The sequence below is a fragment of the Ursus maritimus genome, unplaced genomic scaffold (genome assembly GCF_017311325.1).
Source record: "Ursus maritimus isolate PB19 unplaced genomic scaffold, ASM1731132v1 scaffold_34, whole genome shotgun sequence".
NCBI lineage: Eukaryota > Metazoa > Chordata > Mammalia > Carnivora > Ursidae > Ursus > Ursus maritimus.
In genome coordinates, this window is record NW_024426008.1 from 453,880 (window position 1) to 475,003 (window position 21,124).

At 37.0% G+C, this 21,124-nt stretch overlaps 1 protein-coding gene across 1 annotated transcript in view; it reads left to right on the forward strand.

Moving 5' to 3' along the window:
* ZNF782 (zinc finger protein 782) overlaps positions 1–19,897 on the forward strand; it is a 104,279-nt gene extending 84,382 nt beyond the window's left edge. Inside the window, 1 exon segment of the mRNA XM_008711816.2 lies at positions 15,685–19,897. Within this exon segment, the coding sequence (XP_008710038.2) occupies positions 15,685–16,551 (867 nt within the window). The 3' untranslated portion in view covers positions 16,552–19,897.
* The last annotated feature ends 1,227 nt before the right edge of the window (positions 19,898–21,124 follow it).

Below are 21,124 nucleotides of genomic sequence, written 5' to 3' on the forward strand. Positions count from 1 at the left end.
TTTTCTCTAGAATGTTGTCAATTAGCCCCCTCCTCTTTAAGACCGGATCATTTCCAGACTGTATGCTTTTAAGAAGGACTAAATTCTTGTGGGCAAGCACAATCCGCTTGGGGAAGATAATATATAGGAGGTGCTGGGAATAATGCGGAGATTTCTTCCTCATACGTGGTAAACAAGTTCTAATTAAAGGCATTAGCTGATTCATCGATCTTTTGAGCTGTATTGGCATCAGGGTTTGTAATTTGTCACAGAAAGGACAGATTGATGTCGTAGGCTTAGTTGGTCAAAGGTGGGTAGTTGAAAAGGATCGTGTCAGTCCTGAAGAATGGGTGGGATTTTAATTGGGGCAGAGTAGAGGGAGGTTACTGCATTTTGAGGGAACAACATGAAGGCCTAAACAAAGCATCCAAGGTCCGGTAAGAATCTTTGCATATTACATTTTGGAATTCCTCCTAGGGAATAATAAGAGATAGAGATTGAGATAAATGTTGGAACTAGACTAGGTGTATTATTAGTTTGCTAGGGCTTTCATAATAAAGTACCACAGACTGGGTGACTTACACAACAAATTTATTTTCTCACAGTGTGAAGGCTGAAAGTCCCAAATCAGGGAATGGACAGGGTTGGTTCCTTCTGAGGGCTGTGAGGGAAGAATCTGTTCCAGGCCTCTTTTCTTTGCTTATGGAGGGCTTTTTCCCTGTGTCTTCACCCCATCTTCCCCCTGTACAAATTGGGCTAGGGCCCACCCTAACAACCTCAATGTATGCATTTTGTGTCAGACAAAAAGCATATAACACTAGAAGTCCTTAGATGCCATCTTTAAGGGTTTGGTTTCATCTGAGTTCTGACATAGAACATGGGGAAGAAATTCATGCAATAAAATCAGTTTTCCTTTTAATTTGGAAGTACGAACAGAATGTGAAAGGGGTGAAGTAAGACAAGACGACTCTGGAGTTTTTCTTGGCACAGGGCAGAACGATGATGATCCCTGTTCCAGAAGTGTGTGAGAGCTGAGACTGTGCACAATTTAGTGTATTTCTAAGTCATTTGTGTGTGTGCGTGTGTGTGTGTGTGTGTGTGCGTAGTTGTTAATCAGCCTTCCTCCTTTCCGCTAATTTTAACGGCTCTTTAATTATTAAAGAATTAACCCTTTTTCTGACGTGTGACCTATATTTCCATGTTTTGTCATTTGTCTTTGGACACAGTTTGTCTGCCAGACGAGGTTCTTTCATTTTTACTAGTGACATTTTGGGAAATTTTTAACTTATGGAAAGATACAAAGGGATAATGTAAAAGACATGTTCCTGCCTTCCTAAATTATTAAGTATAAAATTTTGTTAATTTTTCTCTTGTATGCACTCTTTCTTTTTTCCTTTTTATTTATTTCTTTAACTGAGGTACAGTTTTAATACTAGTGAAATGCATTCTTAAGTATGAACTGGGTGGATTTTTACATGTATATACACATACGTACAGACGTAATTTACCACTCAGGTTAAGATGAAGAACACTTCCATCACTCCTAGAGTTTCCCTCCTTCCGATTTCTAGGTAGTAACTACTGCTCTCCTCTGCAGAGACAACTACTATTCTAATATCACATGTCAAAAAAAAATAGGATAACTTCATTTTTGAACATTATGTAAACGGAATCATATAATCTGTACTCTTACAAGGAAGGGGAGGTCTGGCTTGTCTCTCTGTATATAACATTGAGATCATCAGTCTTGCTGTGTTTCACTACTTCCTTTGTATTGCTATGCAGAATTTCATTATATGACTGTATGGTGATTTATTTGTTTGCTCTCATGTGCTGGTGAGTTTTTTCACTTGTATTTTCCCATTTGGGGACTGTTATGAATAAAGCTGCTGTGAGCATTCCTTTGTGTCTGTTGGTCTATCTTCACTTCCCTTGGTTATACCTAGAAATAGAACGGCTGATCCATAGACTAAGCATCTGTTCAGCTTTATCATATACCACAATTAGCTTTCTAAAGTGGTCGAACCAATTTATGCTGCCAGTGTTTGGGCTGTACCAAGTTCTCACCAACACTTGCTACAGTCAGGCTTTTTGATCTAAGTCATCCTGGTGGGTGTATAGTGGTCTCTCATTGAAATTAATAATCAGCTTTTCTGTAATAAATACTAACTTCAGTACCATTATTTGTGTTTTGACCATGTAGATATTCTTTTATGTAAAGTAGTTCTCTTAGTTAGAATCCTTGCTTTTATATTATTGATTAGTCAATTTTTTCTGTATTATCAGTACAATTCATTTGTCAGATGTGTATGTTGCAACTGTTTTTGGATTCTGTGGCTTGGCTTTTTTTTTTTGAGTAATGTCTTTTGGTAAACCAAGTTCTTAAATTTCATAAAGGTCAGTATCAATGTTTTCTTTAAAGATAGTTCTTTGTGTGTCTCTTTGAAAGATCTTTCTCTTCTCTAAGATCACACAAGTATTCTCCTGTGTTCTTAGCAGATGCTTGATTATTTGAGCTTGATCCACCTAGAATGGTTTCTGTGTATGGTATAAGGTAAGTGTCAAGATTCACATTTCCATGTGGATAGCCAGTTGCACTAGCACTGTTTGTCGAAAAGACCATCCTCTGTCCGCTGAATTAAAACAGGGCCTCTGTTGGCAATCAAGTGACCATATATATATGTAGGTCCATATCTAGACTATGTATTCTCTTCCTTTGATCCAATTATTTTTTTCCTAGTACTTCAATGTCATAATTACTGTTGCATTACACTGAGTCATGAAATACAGTAGTGTAAAGTCTTTAAAGTTTTACTTCTTCAAAAAATTTATTGGCTAATTTATAGTCCTTTGTGTTTTCATAGAAATTTCATCGGTTTCCACAGAAATTCTGGTTGTTTAGTTTTTCAAAGTAGAGGTGAAGTCTTTGACATGTTTCATTAGATTTATTCCTATGTGTTTGATTTATTTTGTTTTAGTGTTTTTTTAAGGTTTTATTTATTGAGAGTGTGCACATGTGCCTGAGCTGGTGGAGGAGCAGAGGGAGAGAGAGAACCGCAAGAGGACTCTGTGCTGAGCCCAGAGCCTGACACGGGGCTCAGTCTCATGACCCTGAGATCATGACCTGAGCCTAAATCAAGACTTGGATGCTCAACCAACTGAGCTACCCAGGCCTCCCTGTTTTGACCCTATTATAAATAATATTGTTTTTTATGTTTCATTTTCTAATTTATCGTTGGTTTATTAAAAAACTGGATTTTTTAATACTGATCTTTTACCAAGCCATTTTGTTAAGTTCACTTATTCTAGTAATTTATTTGTAGATTCTTTGGTTTTTTTTTTTTTTTCCAAAGATTGATTGATTGATTTTAGAGAAAGAAAGAGAGAGCATGAGCAGGAAGGGCGGAGGGAGAAAGAGAATCTCAAGCAGACTCCATGCTGAGCCTGACTTGGGGCTTGATCTCACAACCATGAGATCACAACCTGAGCCAAAACTAAGGGTCGGACGCCACCCAAGTTCCCCTGTAGATTCTTGGATTTTAAATATGCACAATCATGTCTTTTGCAAGTAAAGACATTTTTACTTATTCCTTTCCAATCTTTATGTCTTTAATTTCTTTTTAAGCCTTATTCTTGTCTTTCTAGTACAAGGTTGAATACAAGTGATGATAATAGAAATCCTTTTCTTATACATCACCTGAAGGAGAAAGTACTCAATATTTCACCATTGAGTCTGGATTTAACTAGGATTTTTATACACACTGTTTCTTAGAATAAGGAGGTTTTGTTTTTGGTTTCCTCTGAATTTTTAATTGTACATGGATGTTATACTTTGTGAAGTGCTTTTTCTACATCTAGTGAGATAATAATATAATTTTCTTCCTTAATTCTGTTAAAGGGGTGAATTATATTGACTGATTTATCAATGTTTAACTAATTCCCACCTGGTCATAAATACTATCATTTAATATGTCTCTGGATTCAATTTGTTAAATTTTAGTTAATATTTTTGAATGTGCATTAGTGGAGAGATAATTGGCCCAAACTTTTCCTTTCATGTAATGTCTCGGTCAGGTTTTGGCATCAATATTATGCTCTCATAAAATGAGATGGGAAGTGTGTCCTCATTTTCTGTTCTCTGGAGGTTTAAGATTGTTGTTATTCTTCCTTAAATGTTTGAGAAAATATACCGATAAAGCGGCCTGGCCTTGGGATTTCTTTGTAGCTGGTTTTTAATAATAAATTCAATTTCTTTAATAGATACAAGAAAATCTGAATAATCCTATTTTTAGTGTCCTTTTTTAGTTTTATGAAGATATAATTCACATACCATACAATTCATACATCTAAAGTATACAATTCAGTGTTGTACAGTCATCACAATCAATTTTAGAATATTTTCATCACATAAAAAAAAACCCAAAAACCTCTGTACCATTAGCCATCACCCCCCTAATCCCAACATACCCCACCCCAGCCAAAGGCATCCACTGACTTTGTCACTAGAGAGGTGTCTCGTTTGCACATTTAAAATAAATGAAATTGTACAATATGTGGACTTTGTGACTGTTTCTTTCACTTAGCATAATGTTTTCAACGTTTCATTGTAAGGATATACAACATTGTGTGTATCTATTCATTGGCTGATGGACATTTGGGTTGTTTCTGTCTTCTGGCTGTTGTGAATAGTGCTGTTAACATTCAAGACATATGTACACGTATACAAGTTATGTTTTTCCTTTCCAATTTTGATGTCTTTCTTTTTCTTTCCTATTTGCTGGGGCTAGAACTTCTAGTATAATAAATGGAATTGGATACAGCAGGCATCTTTATCATATTTTTTTTTATTTTTGGAAGAAAACATCCTGTCTTTTAGCGTTGTGTATGATGTTAGCTATGGGTTTATCATAAGTACTTTTTTCCCCCAGTAAACTCTACTCCCAACATGGGGCTCTTAAACTCACAACCCTGAGATCAAGAGTCGCATGCTAGTGACTGAGCCAGCCAGATGCCCTGCAAGTGCTTTTTATTGTGTTGAGAAAGTTCCCTTTTATCCCTATTTTGTTGAGTGATTTTTTTTTTTTTTAAAGAATTTATTTATTTATTTGACAGAGAGAGACAGCCAGCGAGAGAGGGAACACAGCAGGGGGAGTGGGAGAGGAAGAAGCAGGCTCCTAGCGGAGGAGCCTGATGTGGGGCTCGAACCCAGAACGCTGGGATCACGCCCTGAGCCGAAGGCAGATGCTTAACCACTGCGCTACCCAGGCACCCCTGAGTGATTTTTTTTTTTATTATTATGAAAGGGTACTGGATTTTGTCAAATGCTTCTATGTATCAACTGAGATGATCATGTGGTTTTATTTCCTTCATTCTATTACTGTAGTATGTTACATAGATTGATTTAATTTGGTGAACCACCTTCACATTCCTGGGATAAATCCTACTTGGTCATGGTGTATAATCATTTTAATATACTGCTATTCTGTTTGCTAGTATTTTGTTGAGTTTTGCATCTATATTCATAAAGAATATTGGTCTTTAGTCCTCTTGTGATTTCTTTGGCTTTAGTTCAGAGTAACTCAGAATAAGTTAAGAAGTGTTCCCTTTTCTATTTTTTGGAAGAGTTAGAGAAGGATTTGTATTAATTCTTCTTAAACATTTGGTATAATTCGTCGATGAAGCCGTCTGGTCCTAAGCTTTTCTTTATTGGGAGGTTTTTAATTATTCAGTCTCCTTCTATGGATCTGTTCAGATTTTCTGTTTCTTTTTGAGTCAACTTTAATAGTTTGTATGTTTCTAGGAATTTGTCCTTTTCCTCTAGGTTATCTAATTTGTCGGTGTACGGTTGTTAATAGTACCTCTAATAGTCCTTTTTGTTTCTGAAATGTCAGTAGTAATGTCCCCCACTTTCATTTCTTATTTTAGTAAATTTGAGTGTTTTTTCTTGCTCTACCTAAAGGTTCACCAATTCTGTTGATTTTTCAAAGAACCAGCTTTGTTTAGTTGATTCTGTTGTTTTTCTGTTCTTTATCTTGTTTTTTGTTTGCTCTAATCTCTATTACTTCTTTCCTTCTGCTAGTTTTGCGTTTAGTTCACACTTCTTTTTTCTAGTTCCATAAGGTGTACAATTAAGTTATCGATTTGAGATCCTTTTAAATGTGCTACAGCTATGAATTTCCCTATGAGCACTGCAAGCTGTATCTCATAAGTTTTGGTGTATGTTGTGTTTTCATTTTCATTTGTGTCAAAGTATTTTATAATTCCCTTGTTAGTATTCTTTGATGTTTTGGGGGTTTATTTAGAGTGTGTTGTTTCATTTTCCCATATTTTTGAACTTTCCAGTTTCCCTTCTCATTGATTCCTTGTTTCATTTTATTTTGGTCATAGGAGGTACTTTATATAATTTTAACTTTTAAAATGAATTGAGACTTGTTTTGTGGCCTAATGTATAACCTGTCCTGGAGAGTGTTCCATATGTACTTGAGAAGAATGTGTATGCTGTGGGTGTTGGCCTGAGTGTTCTTGTAGATACCTATTTTTGTATCCATCTTGGTCTAGTTGATATACTATTGTTTAAGTGTGCTTTTCCCATATTGGTCTTCTATTTAGTAGTCCTATCCATTATGAAAGTGGGGCTTTAAAATCTCTGTTATTGTTGAATCGCTTGTCTTTTTAATTCTTTCAGTTTTTGCTTCATGTGTTTGTATTTTAGGTATATGTATGTTTATAATTGTTATATCATCTTCATGTATTGACACTTTTACCATTATAAAATGTCCTTATTCTCTATTTTTGTCTTAAAATCTATTTTCTCTAGTCCTACTATAGGCAGTCCAGGGCTTTGTTGGTTACTGCTTACATAGTATATTTTTCACCAGTCTTACTTTCAAGCTATTGTGTCTTTAAATGGGAGGTGCCTGGGTGGCTCAGTCGGTTAAGTGGCTGCCTTCGGTTCTGGTCATGATCCCAGAGTCCTGGGATCGAGCCCCATATGGGGCTCCCTGCTCAATGGGGAGTCTGCTTTTCCCTTTCCCTCTGCCCCTCCCCCTGCTTGTGTTCTCTCACTTGCTGTTTCTCTCAAATAAATAAAATCTTTTTAAAAAATGTAAAGTGTGCCTAGCAGACAGGATGCAATTGAATAATGTTTTTTTAATCCATTCTGCCAGTCTTTGCCTTCTAATTTAAGTTTTTAGCCACTAACATTTAATGTGGTTACTGATGAGTAGCAGGTATGTCTTCCATTTAGACATTTCTTTTCAGTATGCAATAAGTCCTTTTTGTTTTTCAACTTCACTATTACTTCTTTTCTTTTGAATTAATATTTCCTAGTATACCATTTTAATTACCTTGTGCCTTTACCGCATTTTTTCTATTAGTGGTTACCTTGTTGATTACTTTTAACATCTTAACTGTGACGGTCTTGTTCAGATGAATATCAACTTAATTTCAAAAATATTCTAAAACTTTCCTCCTCTATAGTTCCATCCCCTTCTGCTTTGTGCTGTTATTATCTAAGTTACCTTTTTATACATTGTGTGAGATCTCTAATTACTGGTTTATGCAGTTTTCTTGAAATCATATAGGAGAAAAATAAATACAAAAAAAAATACACTTGCAGTGCCTTTTGTATATTCACCTGTGTAGTAACTTTTACCTACATCGTTTTCTTTATTCTTGTGGATTTGAGTTATTATCTAATGTATTCTCATTACAACCTGAATGACTTCTCTGTTAATATTTCTTATATGGTAGGTGTACTATTGGCAGACTTTCCCAGTCCTTGTTTATTTGGGAATGTCATAATTTCTTCTTCACTGTTGCTGAATTTTGAAGTCTTGATTGATAGGCCTTCCTTTCAGCATTGTAAATATGTCATACCCCTGCCTTCTGATCTCCCTGGTTCCTGATGACAAATCAACTGCTGACTTTATTTTGGAGCCTTTAGAAGTGATAAGACACTTCCCTTTTGCTGCTTTCAAGATTCACTGTTTTTCTGCCCCTTCTGTTCTCTCCCCCTCCTATTCCTCTCATGTGGATGTTGCTATATTTGGATGTTTGCTTGTGTCCCACAGGTCACTGAGGCTTTTTGTTCATTTTCCCTATTTTTACTTTCTGTCCTCAGATTGTATCATCTCATTAGGTCTACATTCAAAATTGGCCGATTCTCGTACATGTTCAGATCTGCTATTGAGACCTCTAGGGAATTTACAATTATTGTACTTTAATATTTCAAGTTTTCAAATTCCATAATTTCAGAATTTCAGTTTGCTCTTTCATCAACTATATATTATTTTTGTCTATTTATATTCTTTATTTACATTGCATGTTCTCATTTATTTTAGTTCTTTAGATATGGTGTTCTTTAGTTATTTGTATATATTTAAAACAGTTTTTTGAAAGTCTTTGTCTAGGGGCGCCTGGGTGGCTCAGTTGGTTAAGCATCTGCCTTCAGCTCAGGTCATGATCCTAGGGTCCTGCAATAGAGCCTGGTGTCAGGCTCCCTGCTCAGTGAGGAGTCTCTTCTCCCTCTCTCTCTGTGCCCCCTCCACTCGTGCTCTCTCTCTCAAATAAATAAATAAAATCTTTTTTAAAAGTATTTATCTAGTAATTCCAATGTTTGGACTTCCTCAGAGACAGTTTCTACNCTCTTTCATATATAGTTTTGAAACTTTTTCATTTATTTGTATGTCTTAAATTTTTGTTGAAAACTAGACATTTAAAATATAATGTGTTAATTTATCATCAGAATACCACTCCACCACAGCTGTCATTTGTTTAGTGACTCTGTTGAATGGATTGTGTACAACCTATCTTCTTTGTTGTGTGGACATCCCCACACCATTGGTTAAATAGTCAGCTAATAGTTGGACAATGATTTCCGTAAGTGCTTGTAACCAGTAAGGCTCCAATCTTTGCTAAGATGCTCCATGTATAGGTTGGGGCATGCCTTCAACAGTTAGCTTGGCATTTTACTATCTTGAGTTCACCTTCGCTTTTCTTTCACAGAGCCCCAAGGTTAATGAGAGGCAAGTTTAGTACCTTCTCAGATTTTTCCTGAATAAGCACATAGCCCAGGGCATGTGTGCCACCTTCTAGATTCCCAGAGAGATGTCTGAGCTTTGCAAAGCCCTTTCTGTATATATCTTGCTCCAACTTCTCCTAAGCTTTTTAATTAGACTGTTGTTTCCTTCAACTGTTACAAACTGCCTGAGGCAGCCATGATGGTAAAGAATATCCCATGGGGTTTTTTCTTTCTTAACTAATGTCATGCCCCCAGAGAAAATTCTATTTGCAGTAGGTGAGCTTTGACTTATGAATGGGATGTTCAGGGAGCTACCAAACCAGTGAAATAATGACAGTTCTCTGGGGCTTATCTTCCAATTTAACCTCAGTTTTAGGCACTAAGAACTTGCATGTCACCATTTAGATATTTTATTACCTAGGAGAGACAGGGCAGATGGGTCCGGGTAGCATTTGGTAGGGTCTGCTACTGCTGTCCCCTTACTGCAAGGGGGTACCACCAGTGGCCTCAAGTTATTTGTTTTATTGAGCTTTGCCTAAATAAGTGATATAGATCTGAGTGGATTTAGCAGTGACTTTTCTTCCCCTAGACTAGCCGGTACCACATGGCACAGGAAGGGACTTCCCCGAAATTCTCCCCAGTCCTTTCTGTGCACAGACTGGGTTCTTAGAGAAAATGTCACAAAAGGGTAGAAATCACACTATGTCTGTGACACACACCTCCTTCTCAGGGACTTCACACTCTAACATTTGTGCACATGTGGCCTTTATCAGGTTGTTAAAATTTTTCTAGCTTTATCTTTCTATCATCTTATATGAAGTTTGGTAGCATGTGGTCCAGTAAGCAAACAAATGGGTCCTGATTCTCCCTACAGATGCCTCTCTTTGTCCTGATTTCAAACTGCTTATTTGTTAAGCAATTTCATTTCTCTGATGAATAAAAGAAAAAAGAGGACCTTAATTTTCAATCTGCCTAGCTTTGTTCTTGTTGTAATGGATGTTAGTATTGCTCTTTTCAGCTTTCTACGTCTCTGAGCTAAAATCCCAAAGCCACACTGTATGTTTGTAATCTTTTCTAATTTGGTGAGACAGACTTACTGTCTTTATTTTTAATATGCAAACTGCACTAGAAAATAATTGGTTATGATTATGTTATCCTATATGTTTCAGTTACTCAAATTGGTTATTTATGTCTTCTAAACCTTCTATATCAGTGGTCAGCAAACCTCATCTGTAAATGTCAGGTGGTAGGCTTTGTGGGAGATACGGTCTCTTTGGAAATACTGAACTCTACGGTTGTGCTGTAGCAGCAATAGGTAATCCATACACAGATGAACGGGACTGTGTTCCAACGAGACCTTACTTACAAAACAAAACAAACAAACAAAAAAACCCAGCAAGCCAGATTTTCCCCCTTGGCTGTTGCTGACCACTTTCTAAATCTCTATTGGTTTTTCAGTCCGCTTGCCCTGTGAGTTGAGAGTTGTGTTAAAATTACTTATACTTTTATAAAACTACTTATAATTATGGATCCATCTGTCTCATTTTCTATCAACTTTTGTTACACATAATTGATTCTCACTATTTGCAATGGTTATTGTCTCTAACATCAACATGAACGTTAAATTAGCAAATACTGAGTCATTGCTCCTAGGGGAAATACAGTGTTAAGTTCCTTTGAGTTTCTAGTCAAAACATTTTGGTCAGCCATTCAGCATATCACCTTGTATTATGTGTGTTTCTGTTTAAAAGTACCTTATTTAATATATTGTTTCATGAACAAGAACTAATGGCCAAGAGCACCATAATTAATGCTGAAACAAAGTTTATCTAACACAGTTGGTCTCCCTAAGACATATCACAGCCTTGCACTCAGGAACACTAGACAGCATTTCTGCATTACACAGGTGGGGGAACACAAGAAAAATCACAAAAATGCAAAGAGTGTGCTAAATAGTCTGCAAAAAGAGCATTTTGCAAAGCATTATCTTGTTCCACTCCAGCTAGGAAAATGTGGTGGACACTCAAATCTTTTATCTTTCTGGAAGTGTCCATAAATACTGCAAAATCATGAGTATTGAGGTTTGAAGTATATTTTAGTGAGGTGAATTTGCAGATACAGGATCTGTGAATAATGAAAATTGACTGTATTTGGAAGGTAAGTTTTCAAAGGCATACCACCTTATGTTTTTTATATTTTCTGTTAAAAGGATCATAAGTAGTTAATATATTTTATCATATTTTCTTACCTTTATTGTTTTTTATGGCTCATAATTATGTATATTTTTTCTTCCTGTTATTTTCAATCTACATATATTCCTTTCTGTTAATTGTGTTTTCTTTGTTGCTTTTATGCTGTTAGTCTTTCTTTTAATTGATTGGTTAGTCCAAAAGTTGGCAAAATTTGTCTGCAATGGATCAGATAGTAAATGTTTTCAATTTTGATTGTCATAAGGTCTCTGATAGAATTAGTAGGCTCTGCTGTTATAGCACAAAAGCTACCATGAACTGGGGCGCTTGGGTGGCTCAGTTGTTATGCGTCTGCCTTCGGCTCAGGGCGTGATCCCGGCGTTCTGGGATCGAGCCCCACATCAGGCTTCTCCACTGGGAGCCTGCTTCTTCCTCTCCCACTCCCCGTGCTTGTGTTCCCTCTCTCGCTGGCTGTCTCTCTCTGTCAAATAAATAAATAAAATCTTTAAAAAAAAAAAAAGCTACCATGAACAATACAGAATGATTGGGTATGTGTGGTTATGTTGCAGGAAAACTTTATTTATTAAAAAAGTGGTAAGCTAGATTTGGTAGGTAATAATTTGCTGACCCCTACCCTAGAATATGCTCAGGGTAGTATATTGGGGTGTTTGATAAAAATTGTAGGAAATTTATCATTTTTGCTTAAAAATTTTTTTTAAAACAAAGTTTAATATACTTAAAATATGTGCATAGAACTCATAAATACATAAAAATTAAGTTAGAAATATTTTTACTCATTGAATGCTTCCACATTATAAGTTAAAGTTAGATTCAAAATACACATCTTTTGTATTCATTTGTTTTTAAATTCTTTACAGTAAACATAAGAATTGTTTTTAGGGGTATTTTCTATGTCACCTAATTCTGAACCCTTCAGATTGAGCAGAAATGTCCTGTTGCAGGCATCAGTGTCATTCAAGGACGTGACTGTGGAATTCACCCAAGAGGAGTGGCAGCAAATGGGTCCTATTCAGAGGACACTGTACAGAGATGTGATGCTGGAGAACTACAACAACCTGGTGTCAGTGGGTGAGCAGACAAGTCTAACCCTCATCACAGCATATAGAAGGCATTTCCTTTTCATGCACCAATACATATGAATATTTTATATAGATTTTAATGTTATTGAGGCATGTCATTCAGGAGTATAAAATTAACTAGGCGCTTTTGAAGAATAAAAGAAGTGTTTTGTCAATGCCCCATGATAAGTTCAAATCAGGATCTTCAGGGTGCTGCTTCTGAAGCTGTATCTTTTTACACTTTGGAAACTAAAAAGCTCATCATCCATCCTAAATACTCCCTTGTTCCCTGTGTACAGGGAACTGCATTTTCAAACCAGCAGTAATCGTCAAGTTGGAGCAAGGAGAGGAGCCTTGGTTCTTAGAGGAAAAATTCTCAAACCAGAGCCACCAAGGTGAGTTCCTGAGCACTAGCAGACAGAATTCTCTTGGGGTATTTAGGACTCCAGAAGGTCAGTTTGGCATTAAACACCTTTGTATTTGAAGACTTTTCTGTTAGGCTCAAAGGCACAAAAAGCACCAGTCAGAAGAAAATGATTAATAAACTTGACTACATTAAATTGAGGACTGTGTTATAAAAGATACCATTAAAAGGATGAGAAGACAAGCCATAGAGAAGCAGAATATGAATATGGTACAAGTAACCTAGAAAGGATAAGTACCCTGAAAGTGTAAAAACTTCCACAAGTCAGTGTAGGAAAAGGTGACAATCCATTTGAAAAATAAGCAAAAGACCAAACAGGAACTTTTAAATGATCATTAAATCTTTGAAAATGTGTTCGGTCTCTCATTAGCTTTCACAGAATGCAAAAAGTAAATACGAAGTGAGATGAGAGACACATGGTATGATGTCACATTAACGAATTTGGGAAAGCCAAGTCCTGATCAGGATGTGAAATAGTAAAGAATCTTACTTACTGATGGAAAATGTAAGCTGGTAAAACCACTGCATAATCAGGAGGATGTTATCAAATCAGGTTAAAGTTTTACATAATTTGTAAGCAAGGAATTCCTTTCCTAACTATATACCCTACAGAAAGTCATGATTATATTCCCTAGGGTGAATATAACAGTATTTACTTAGGGTAGTATTGTTTGTTTTTGTTAAAAATTGGGCTCATCAGCAGTAGAATGAAGAAAGAGTTGTATTCCTTAAGGATAATTAGCTCCATAATCTTAAGCAAAAGAAACCAAACAATATAAATATGCATGTGTGGTTACTTTTATATGTAAATGTCAGAAATGCAAAACTCAATTACATTTTTAGGAATTCATATATGGGTGGTAAAACCGCACACACAAAAAATCAAGGAAACAATTATATAAATATTAGGAGAGTAGTGAATGGGCAGAGATAAATAGGGATTTTTGCAGAGCCATTTTTTTTGTTCTGTTTCTTGACATGGTTTCCTTTTTTTTTTTTTTTTCCTAATTCAAGTTAGTTAACACACAGTATAGTATTGGTTTCAGGTTGACAAGGTTTCTAATATTAGTTTTCACTCTGTACTGTTTAACTGTTCATGTAAGTTTTATGCAGATACAAGTTATGTTTCATAGTTAGGAGAGTGAAGAGATGAACCAAAAATAGCAGATGGTATTTACATCTGCTCAAACGACAGCCATCTAGAATGCATAAATGATTTGGACCTTTCTTAAATGCCATCTTTGCAGCAATGCCTTCCATGATACCCCATTTAAAATCACACCCCTCGGGGCACCTCACTGGCTGAGTCAGTAGAGCATGCAGCTCTTGATCTCAGGGTCATGAGTTCAAGCCCCACATTGGGCATAGAGCTTACATGCATACATAAAATACATATACCCCTCATATCAAATTGAAATGTGGAAATTTAGGATGAGGTGGTCAGGTTCACTTACCATTCAATTTTGATAAAATAAAGGTACCACAGCAGGAATTGAGCAGTGAATCTAATTCAGTTGCAAGAATAGATTTTCCTTTTATCAGTTTTACGCTTGTTTGTATTACTGTGACTTATGGATGGGTTAGATACTGAGCTATAAACTTCTTCATTTAATCATGAGGGAAGTTGTACTATCAATTTTGATTTGATGTTGAAGAATTGAATGGAAATAAGGGATATCAAATTGAAAGTAGTAGACTCTTGAGTATTCTATCAGTATAGCCTAGATAGGGTAGGACTATAATATATTTCCTCAAAGCAAACTCTTCCCCTGTTGGGCCTTGTCCATCAGTGTTCATTATCTCCTAATTCTTTTGTTACTGTACTTAAGTTTATATAGTCCCATTGTGTTCACCCCATTATCTGGTTTTCTTGTCCCCTAAAATAACCATTAGACTTTTTACGTCTAATTTCTATTCTTTCTCCACCCCGGTAGGAAAATGCAATTTATCACAATCCAAAAATGCAGATATGTAATTATTACCAATTTCCTCTCTCATTTTCACTATTTCAATATTGTTTCTTAAAGGAGGGTGAGGAACACACACACAAAAATTATTTAATCTTGGAAAACCAAAAAATGAAATGCAATATAGACTATATATGTCCCACCCGTAAGAAATGTAAGGTTCATAAGATATTTTCAATTTATCTCTGTTTTAGAAGATTACGGAGATGACCTGATGAAGAAGAACAAGAAAATCCAAGATAAACAGTTGCAGGAAATAATATTCATCGATAATAAACCATTGACTGGAGAGGAAGAGGAAGTTTTGGGAAAACAGTTTAATCTGCACCTAGCCCCTGTTTCAACAAAAATATCCTGTAAATATGACTCATGGGGAGTAAATTTGCAAAATATTTCTCAGTTTATCATTAATAATAGAACCTATTCAACAAAAAAACCAAATTGCTATAGTGTATGTGAAAATTTGTCTTTTAAAATTAAGTTTGAGAGAACTCATACTGGAGAGGAGTTTCGTGAATGTAATAAAAATGGGAAAGCTCTCAGTTATAAGGAAAATCTTCCTGAGAATCATAAGTGTCAAACTTTGGAGCAAGCTTTTACATATAATGAAATTGGAAAAGCCTTCTATAATGAGGCTGCTTGTGTTACACATAAGAGTATTCACACAAGAGAAAAATCCTATAAAGATGCTGAATTTAGGGGGAAAAGTGAAAAAACAGCTATCTTTGACTGTAAAAGAACTGGGATAGGGGAGAAACACTCTCTTCTTAACCAATGTGGGAAATCCTTCTGTGGGAAATCAGCTGTTAAGGAACACAATAAATTTAACATGGCTGTGAAACATAATGGATGTAATGCAAGTGGAAATAATTTCAACAAGAAGTCACACCTCACTCAACTTCAGAGAATTGCCACGGAAGAGAACCCATTGGTATGTAATGACAGAACACAAACTGGGGATAAAACCTTTGAATGTCATGAAAATAGGAAATCCTGCCAGATGTCAGCCCACAAAGTTCGCCAGAGAACTCACTCTGAGATAAAACCCTATAAATGTAATGAATGTGGTAAATCGTTCTTTCAAAAAGGACATCTCATTCAACATCAGAGAACTCACACAGGAGAGAAACCATTTGAATGTAATGAATGTGGAAAAACTTTCTCCCAGAAGTCGCACCTCAGTACACATCGGAGAATTCACACAGCAGAGAAACCCTACAAGTGTAATGAATGTGGGAAAACATTTGTCCAGAAGTCAACCCTCAGGGGACATCAAAGAATTCATACAGGAGAGAAACCCTATAAATGTAGTGAATGTGGGAAAACTTTTGTTCAGAAGTCAACCCTCAGAGATCATCATAGAATTCACACAGGGGAGAAATCCTTTCAGTGTAATGAATGTGGGAAAACTTTTGGTCAGAAGTCAAACCTCAGAATACATCAGAGAACTCACAGTGGTGAGAAAACATATCAATGTAATGAATGTGAAAAATCCTTCTGGCGAAAAGACCATCTCATTCAACATCAGAAAACACACACAGGAGAGAAACCATTTAAATGTAATGAATGTGGGAAAACTTTTGCCCGGACATCAACCCTTAGAGTGCATCAGAGGATTCATACTGGGGAGAAACCATTTAAATGTAATGAATGTGGGAAAAATTTTGTCCGGAAGGCAATCCTTAGTGATCATCAGAGAATTCATACAGGGGAGAAACCTTTTCAGTGTAACAAATGTGGGAAAACTTTTGGCCAGAAATCAAACCTCAGAATACATCAGAGAATTCACAGTGGGGAGAAAGCTTATGAATGTAATGAATTTGGAAAATTGTATAAGAAGTCAACTTTAAATGTTCGCCAGAGAGTTCAGGGAGGAGGAAAACCCTATTGATATAACAACTGTGGAAAATTCTTATGGCTGAATGGCTGAAAGACTAAGTCATTTGACTCCAGAAAACCCACACAGGAGAGAAACCATATAAATACGAATGCCGGGAGAATTTTATCCAAAAAGCAACCCTGAAAGTATATCAGAGTATACACAGACTGATATTTCTTTCAAGGTACTATGGAGAGCCCTTTTGAATGAAGCCATGCCCTTTAGATAACACACAAAATTTCCTGGTCTCTCTTTCCTCTGAGTAGGTCTTTGGGACTATGGATGCTCATGTTTTATGCCACATCCATTTGTGACAAAAGACCTCACTGACAAACTACTAGGATGCCGTCAGAATAAAATGGAGATGACCCAGGACAACTTTGAGTATCGTACTTTAGCATGGCAGCACAGCTTTTACAAGGTAAATATGTGAAACAAAATTCTCATTCACATCTTTACCTTTTGAACATTTTGTGATCAAGCAGTAAGCTTGTATTCTATTGAGCTCTTACATGTTTACGTCTGTTTCCTTTTGAACATAATTTAGCCATCCCTCTGCTGGGGAGGTAGAAGGTTAGTATATAAGCCAAGCTTACATCAGTCAGTGGGGATAACACTTCTTAAAGGGTTGGTGTGAGGAGTCCCTCAAAGATCATCAGAGAATTCATTTTAAAAAAATCTCTTTTCAATGTAATGAAATAGATGATACCACCTCTTATAGGGCTTTCTATGAACCTAAAAGATTGGAAGATTTTTGGTTGAAATGTGAGCACACCTGTGCAAGTAAAGTAAATGCTGCTTTAATGTCATGAAGCCACTCTCCCTTCACACACTTTGTTGTACCTCCATATGCCCCAATATCAGCTGTTTTAGGGGAAGGAAACTTCTTGTCTCCACTGGGGAGCCATGACCATTGGAACCCACCCAAGTATTTTGGGGAACTTTTAGGGAGGAGAGGGGCTCAAACTTGTATGGCTTTATGGGGTACAGGTGCCCAAGTCAACATCTTACCACTTTACATGGAAGTACGGAGTATCTAGATTTAGAAAATAATGTTAGGGCAGGGGTTACAGTAGGCAAGGGAAATGAATGTGACCCTGTGAATAAATGGGGCCCTTTAAGCCAGCGCGGTATACTGTGGTTACTTCTAAATCTGAAAGTGTAGTAGGAATGTGTTATGTGCTGTACTTCCCCTTTCCATAATTCAGAAGGGATTCTCCCAGTCAGGAAGAGTTGTGTGTAAAGAAGATATCTCAGGTCCCGCAGGCCTTAATGACCACTTTGTGCTTCAGTCTCTGTGACTAGGCGTTCTCTTGATTGGCATTTCTGACAAGAGATGCCCTTGATGTGGGGGAGAAGGGTGGTTTGACTTGATACCCCAACAAGGCTATCAAGTATACTCCTTTTGTAAAGCAGCTGTTAGCTTACTCTTGGGCTCAGCTGGCTGACAAAATATAAAGGACAGAAGCCTCACGTGTAAGATGCACATGGTACATTTAAGAATACAGCTGTCCTGGTCCCAGCAGTATCTCAGCTGTATATCAGATTGTAGCAGCTGTCCCTTACAGAGGAAACCTATCCCCCACTCTGCCACCTGAAGCAAAGCTGCTGGCTCAGTAGGGCCCTCAATTCGTAGAAGTTACTCTGATGGGGCCTGGGTCAGTGGCAGGCTAGTAGGAATCACCGGACACTGACTATCCAGTCTCAGTGCCATTATACGGACCCCAACATTGATGTGGCTGCTCCTCGCAAAGGGCAGGACACAAGGGTGTTCTCAACATGGCAGGTGCTCCGTTTGAAACTTGCAGCGTTTGTATTGACTCTGGTTCTTACTGTGCCTAGCTTTTTGACACACTGGTAGTAAAACTGCAGGCTGACAAAAGCACTCTGTGGTGCTGTTAACTGTGGGGGGAAAGTGAGCTGCTACGCACATCTGAGTTGTTGAACGAGATGCCCTATTCTGTGATAATACTGACTGGACTCAAGCTGCTGAGCAAGCCTTCGCTATCGTGATTGCCAGCATTGCTGCCTGGATCCATATCACACTGCCAGAGCCAAATGTTCACCATCGTAACTGCATACAAAGTAGAAGTCTCTGTATACCCAGTGTTTCTTTTTATGTCATTTGATGTAAGAATCTACATTTTTCCCCTCTGTATTAATACTCAATTCCACATACCATTTGATAATTCACCCCTTTCCTACTGATTTTAAATATGTTCACATACTAAATTGTCATTCATAAAGACTGCTCTTGACCCATTCTCTACATTCTGTTAGCAACATATCCTCCTTTTGGAATCAGGGCTGGCATATACCTTATATAAGCCAAAATATTCTATCTTTGTAGCCTAATACTGAATTTTTCACTGATGAGTGTTTCAATCAGGAAAAGATAAATACTTTCTAGGACTTTAGAAATGGAACATCACACACTAGAGCTGCCAGTGCTCTTGCCAAGATGCATCTGCAAAAAAGATAATAACTAGTTAGTGCTGTATTCCCAAAAAATAATCAAGAGTTATTGTTTGCTCTGTTTTAATAATAGGTGGTAATATAAAGTCATTCTTTCTTAAAACTTTTTCTCAGTTTCTTAAGATATTTAGAATCTTCTCCCTCATACCCCTTTTTATATACAATCTTTTAGAATTATGATTGGGTTTGCTATTAAGTTCAAGGTCATCTACCCACTAGAATGAAGTTAATTCACCCAAGTAGTCTGCATCAGTCATTGGAAGTCCAGGTGACAGAGTGCCATGATTGGGCACTTAGGCTTTATCTGCTGTCCCCCTACTGGGGTAGGCCCACAGAACCCCTCTGTATAATCATACATTAGCAGCTAGAGACCATGGTCTATGCTATACCCATGAATGCTCCCTTCTCCCTGCCTGGCTGATCTCCTTTTCAGGTAATGGGCTTTTATTCCAACAGACGGATGCCACATCTAGAGACCCTAGAAGAGTCCTTTTTCTGTCTGCCTGCCTACTGAGGGTCTTTATGCTAATTTTAAAAAGCCTCCATTGAGGACAGGATTTTTATGTTTTGTTCATAATGTATCCCAAGCAAATGAAACAGACCCTCTACATATTAGGCACTCAGAAATACTTGCTGGAGGTGGAATTGTCAAAGTGAAATCTGAACATATTTTCTTTTGATACTACAAATGATCTTTTATGATTATTCATCATTTATTAAAATAGTTAAGGAAAATTATTGCTGTGAGCACCACTCAAAGACTTGTGTTTTGGATATTTTAAAAAGTTGCTAAAAGAAACGTGTTCTTAATATTCAGAAGTATACAGTACTGTTCTTCAAATATTTGTCACCCAAAATAAAATTTATTTTCAATAAACTAGAATCCCCAATCCAAAATTATGCCTACATATCAATTCTTTTTTTTTAATGATTTTTTATTATGTTAGTAACCATACAGTACATCCCCGGTTTCTGATATAAAGTTCGATGATTCATTAGTTGCATATAACACCCAGTGCACCATGCAATATGTGCCCTCCTTACTACCCATCACCAGCCTATCCCATTCCCCCACCCCCCGCCCCTCTGAGGCCCTCAGTTTGTTTCTCATAGTCCATAGTCTCTCATGTTTCATTCCCCCTTCTGATCACCCCCCCTTTCTTTATCCCTTTCTTCCCCTACCGATCATCCTATTTCTTCTACATATCAATTCTTATTAACTTTGTAGAGTGCAGGCATTTTTCTTTTCTCCTTTCTCCTCTCTCTCTCTCTCCCTCCCTCCCTCCCTTTTTGGCTTTGCTTTCATGCAAATACTTTATAACTACTAATCCAAGCAATTTTGCAAAACAATAGTAATAGTAAATCAGATTTTCAAGACCAATGAAATGGGAAGGCAAAGGAATTGGTTCTTGGGATCATCCCTTTACTCCATTGTACCAGTAATTCCACTCATTTTTACTTCCTAATCATCCTATTGGCAGCTCCAAAGAGAATATTGTAATTTCTCAGGTTCAAGAAGCTACTAGGAGAGATGTCTAATGTCAAAAGAGGGGCATAACACTTGTTTTGAGCTTCCTCCTTGTCTTTCCTTGACAGGTGCATGATACTTTTTTTTTTTCTTTCTCACATTAAAGGTGTCCCTGGAAGCCCAGCAGAAATAATAATACCATGCCCTTTTACCTGGGCATCTTCACACTACAACGAGGGAGAAACAAACATTTTCTAATTGGAGACAGCACAATCTCCAAGTACCATTAGCTATTTTAACAATCTTTCAGTATTCTAAAGAACTGACTCCCAGGGGCACCTGGCTGGCTCAGTTGGTAGAGCATGCAACTCTTGATCTCAGGGTCTTGAAGTCAAGTCCCACATTGGGTGGGGAGCCTACTTAAAAAAAAAAAAAACTGCCAAATCCCAGAACAGTATAATCGGCTTACCTCTCAGATGATTGACACTTGGTACATAATTAATAAGCTAAGAAACTACTTCGCCTGACTTGTGGCAATTATACCTGTGTATTTATGCCCCCAATTTAAAAATGTTCAAACAAAAATTTGTGTACAAATGTCATCACAATAGCCAGAAGATGGAAACAACCTAAATGTCCATC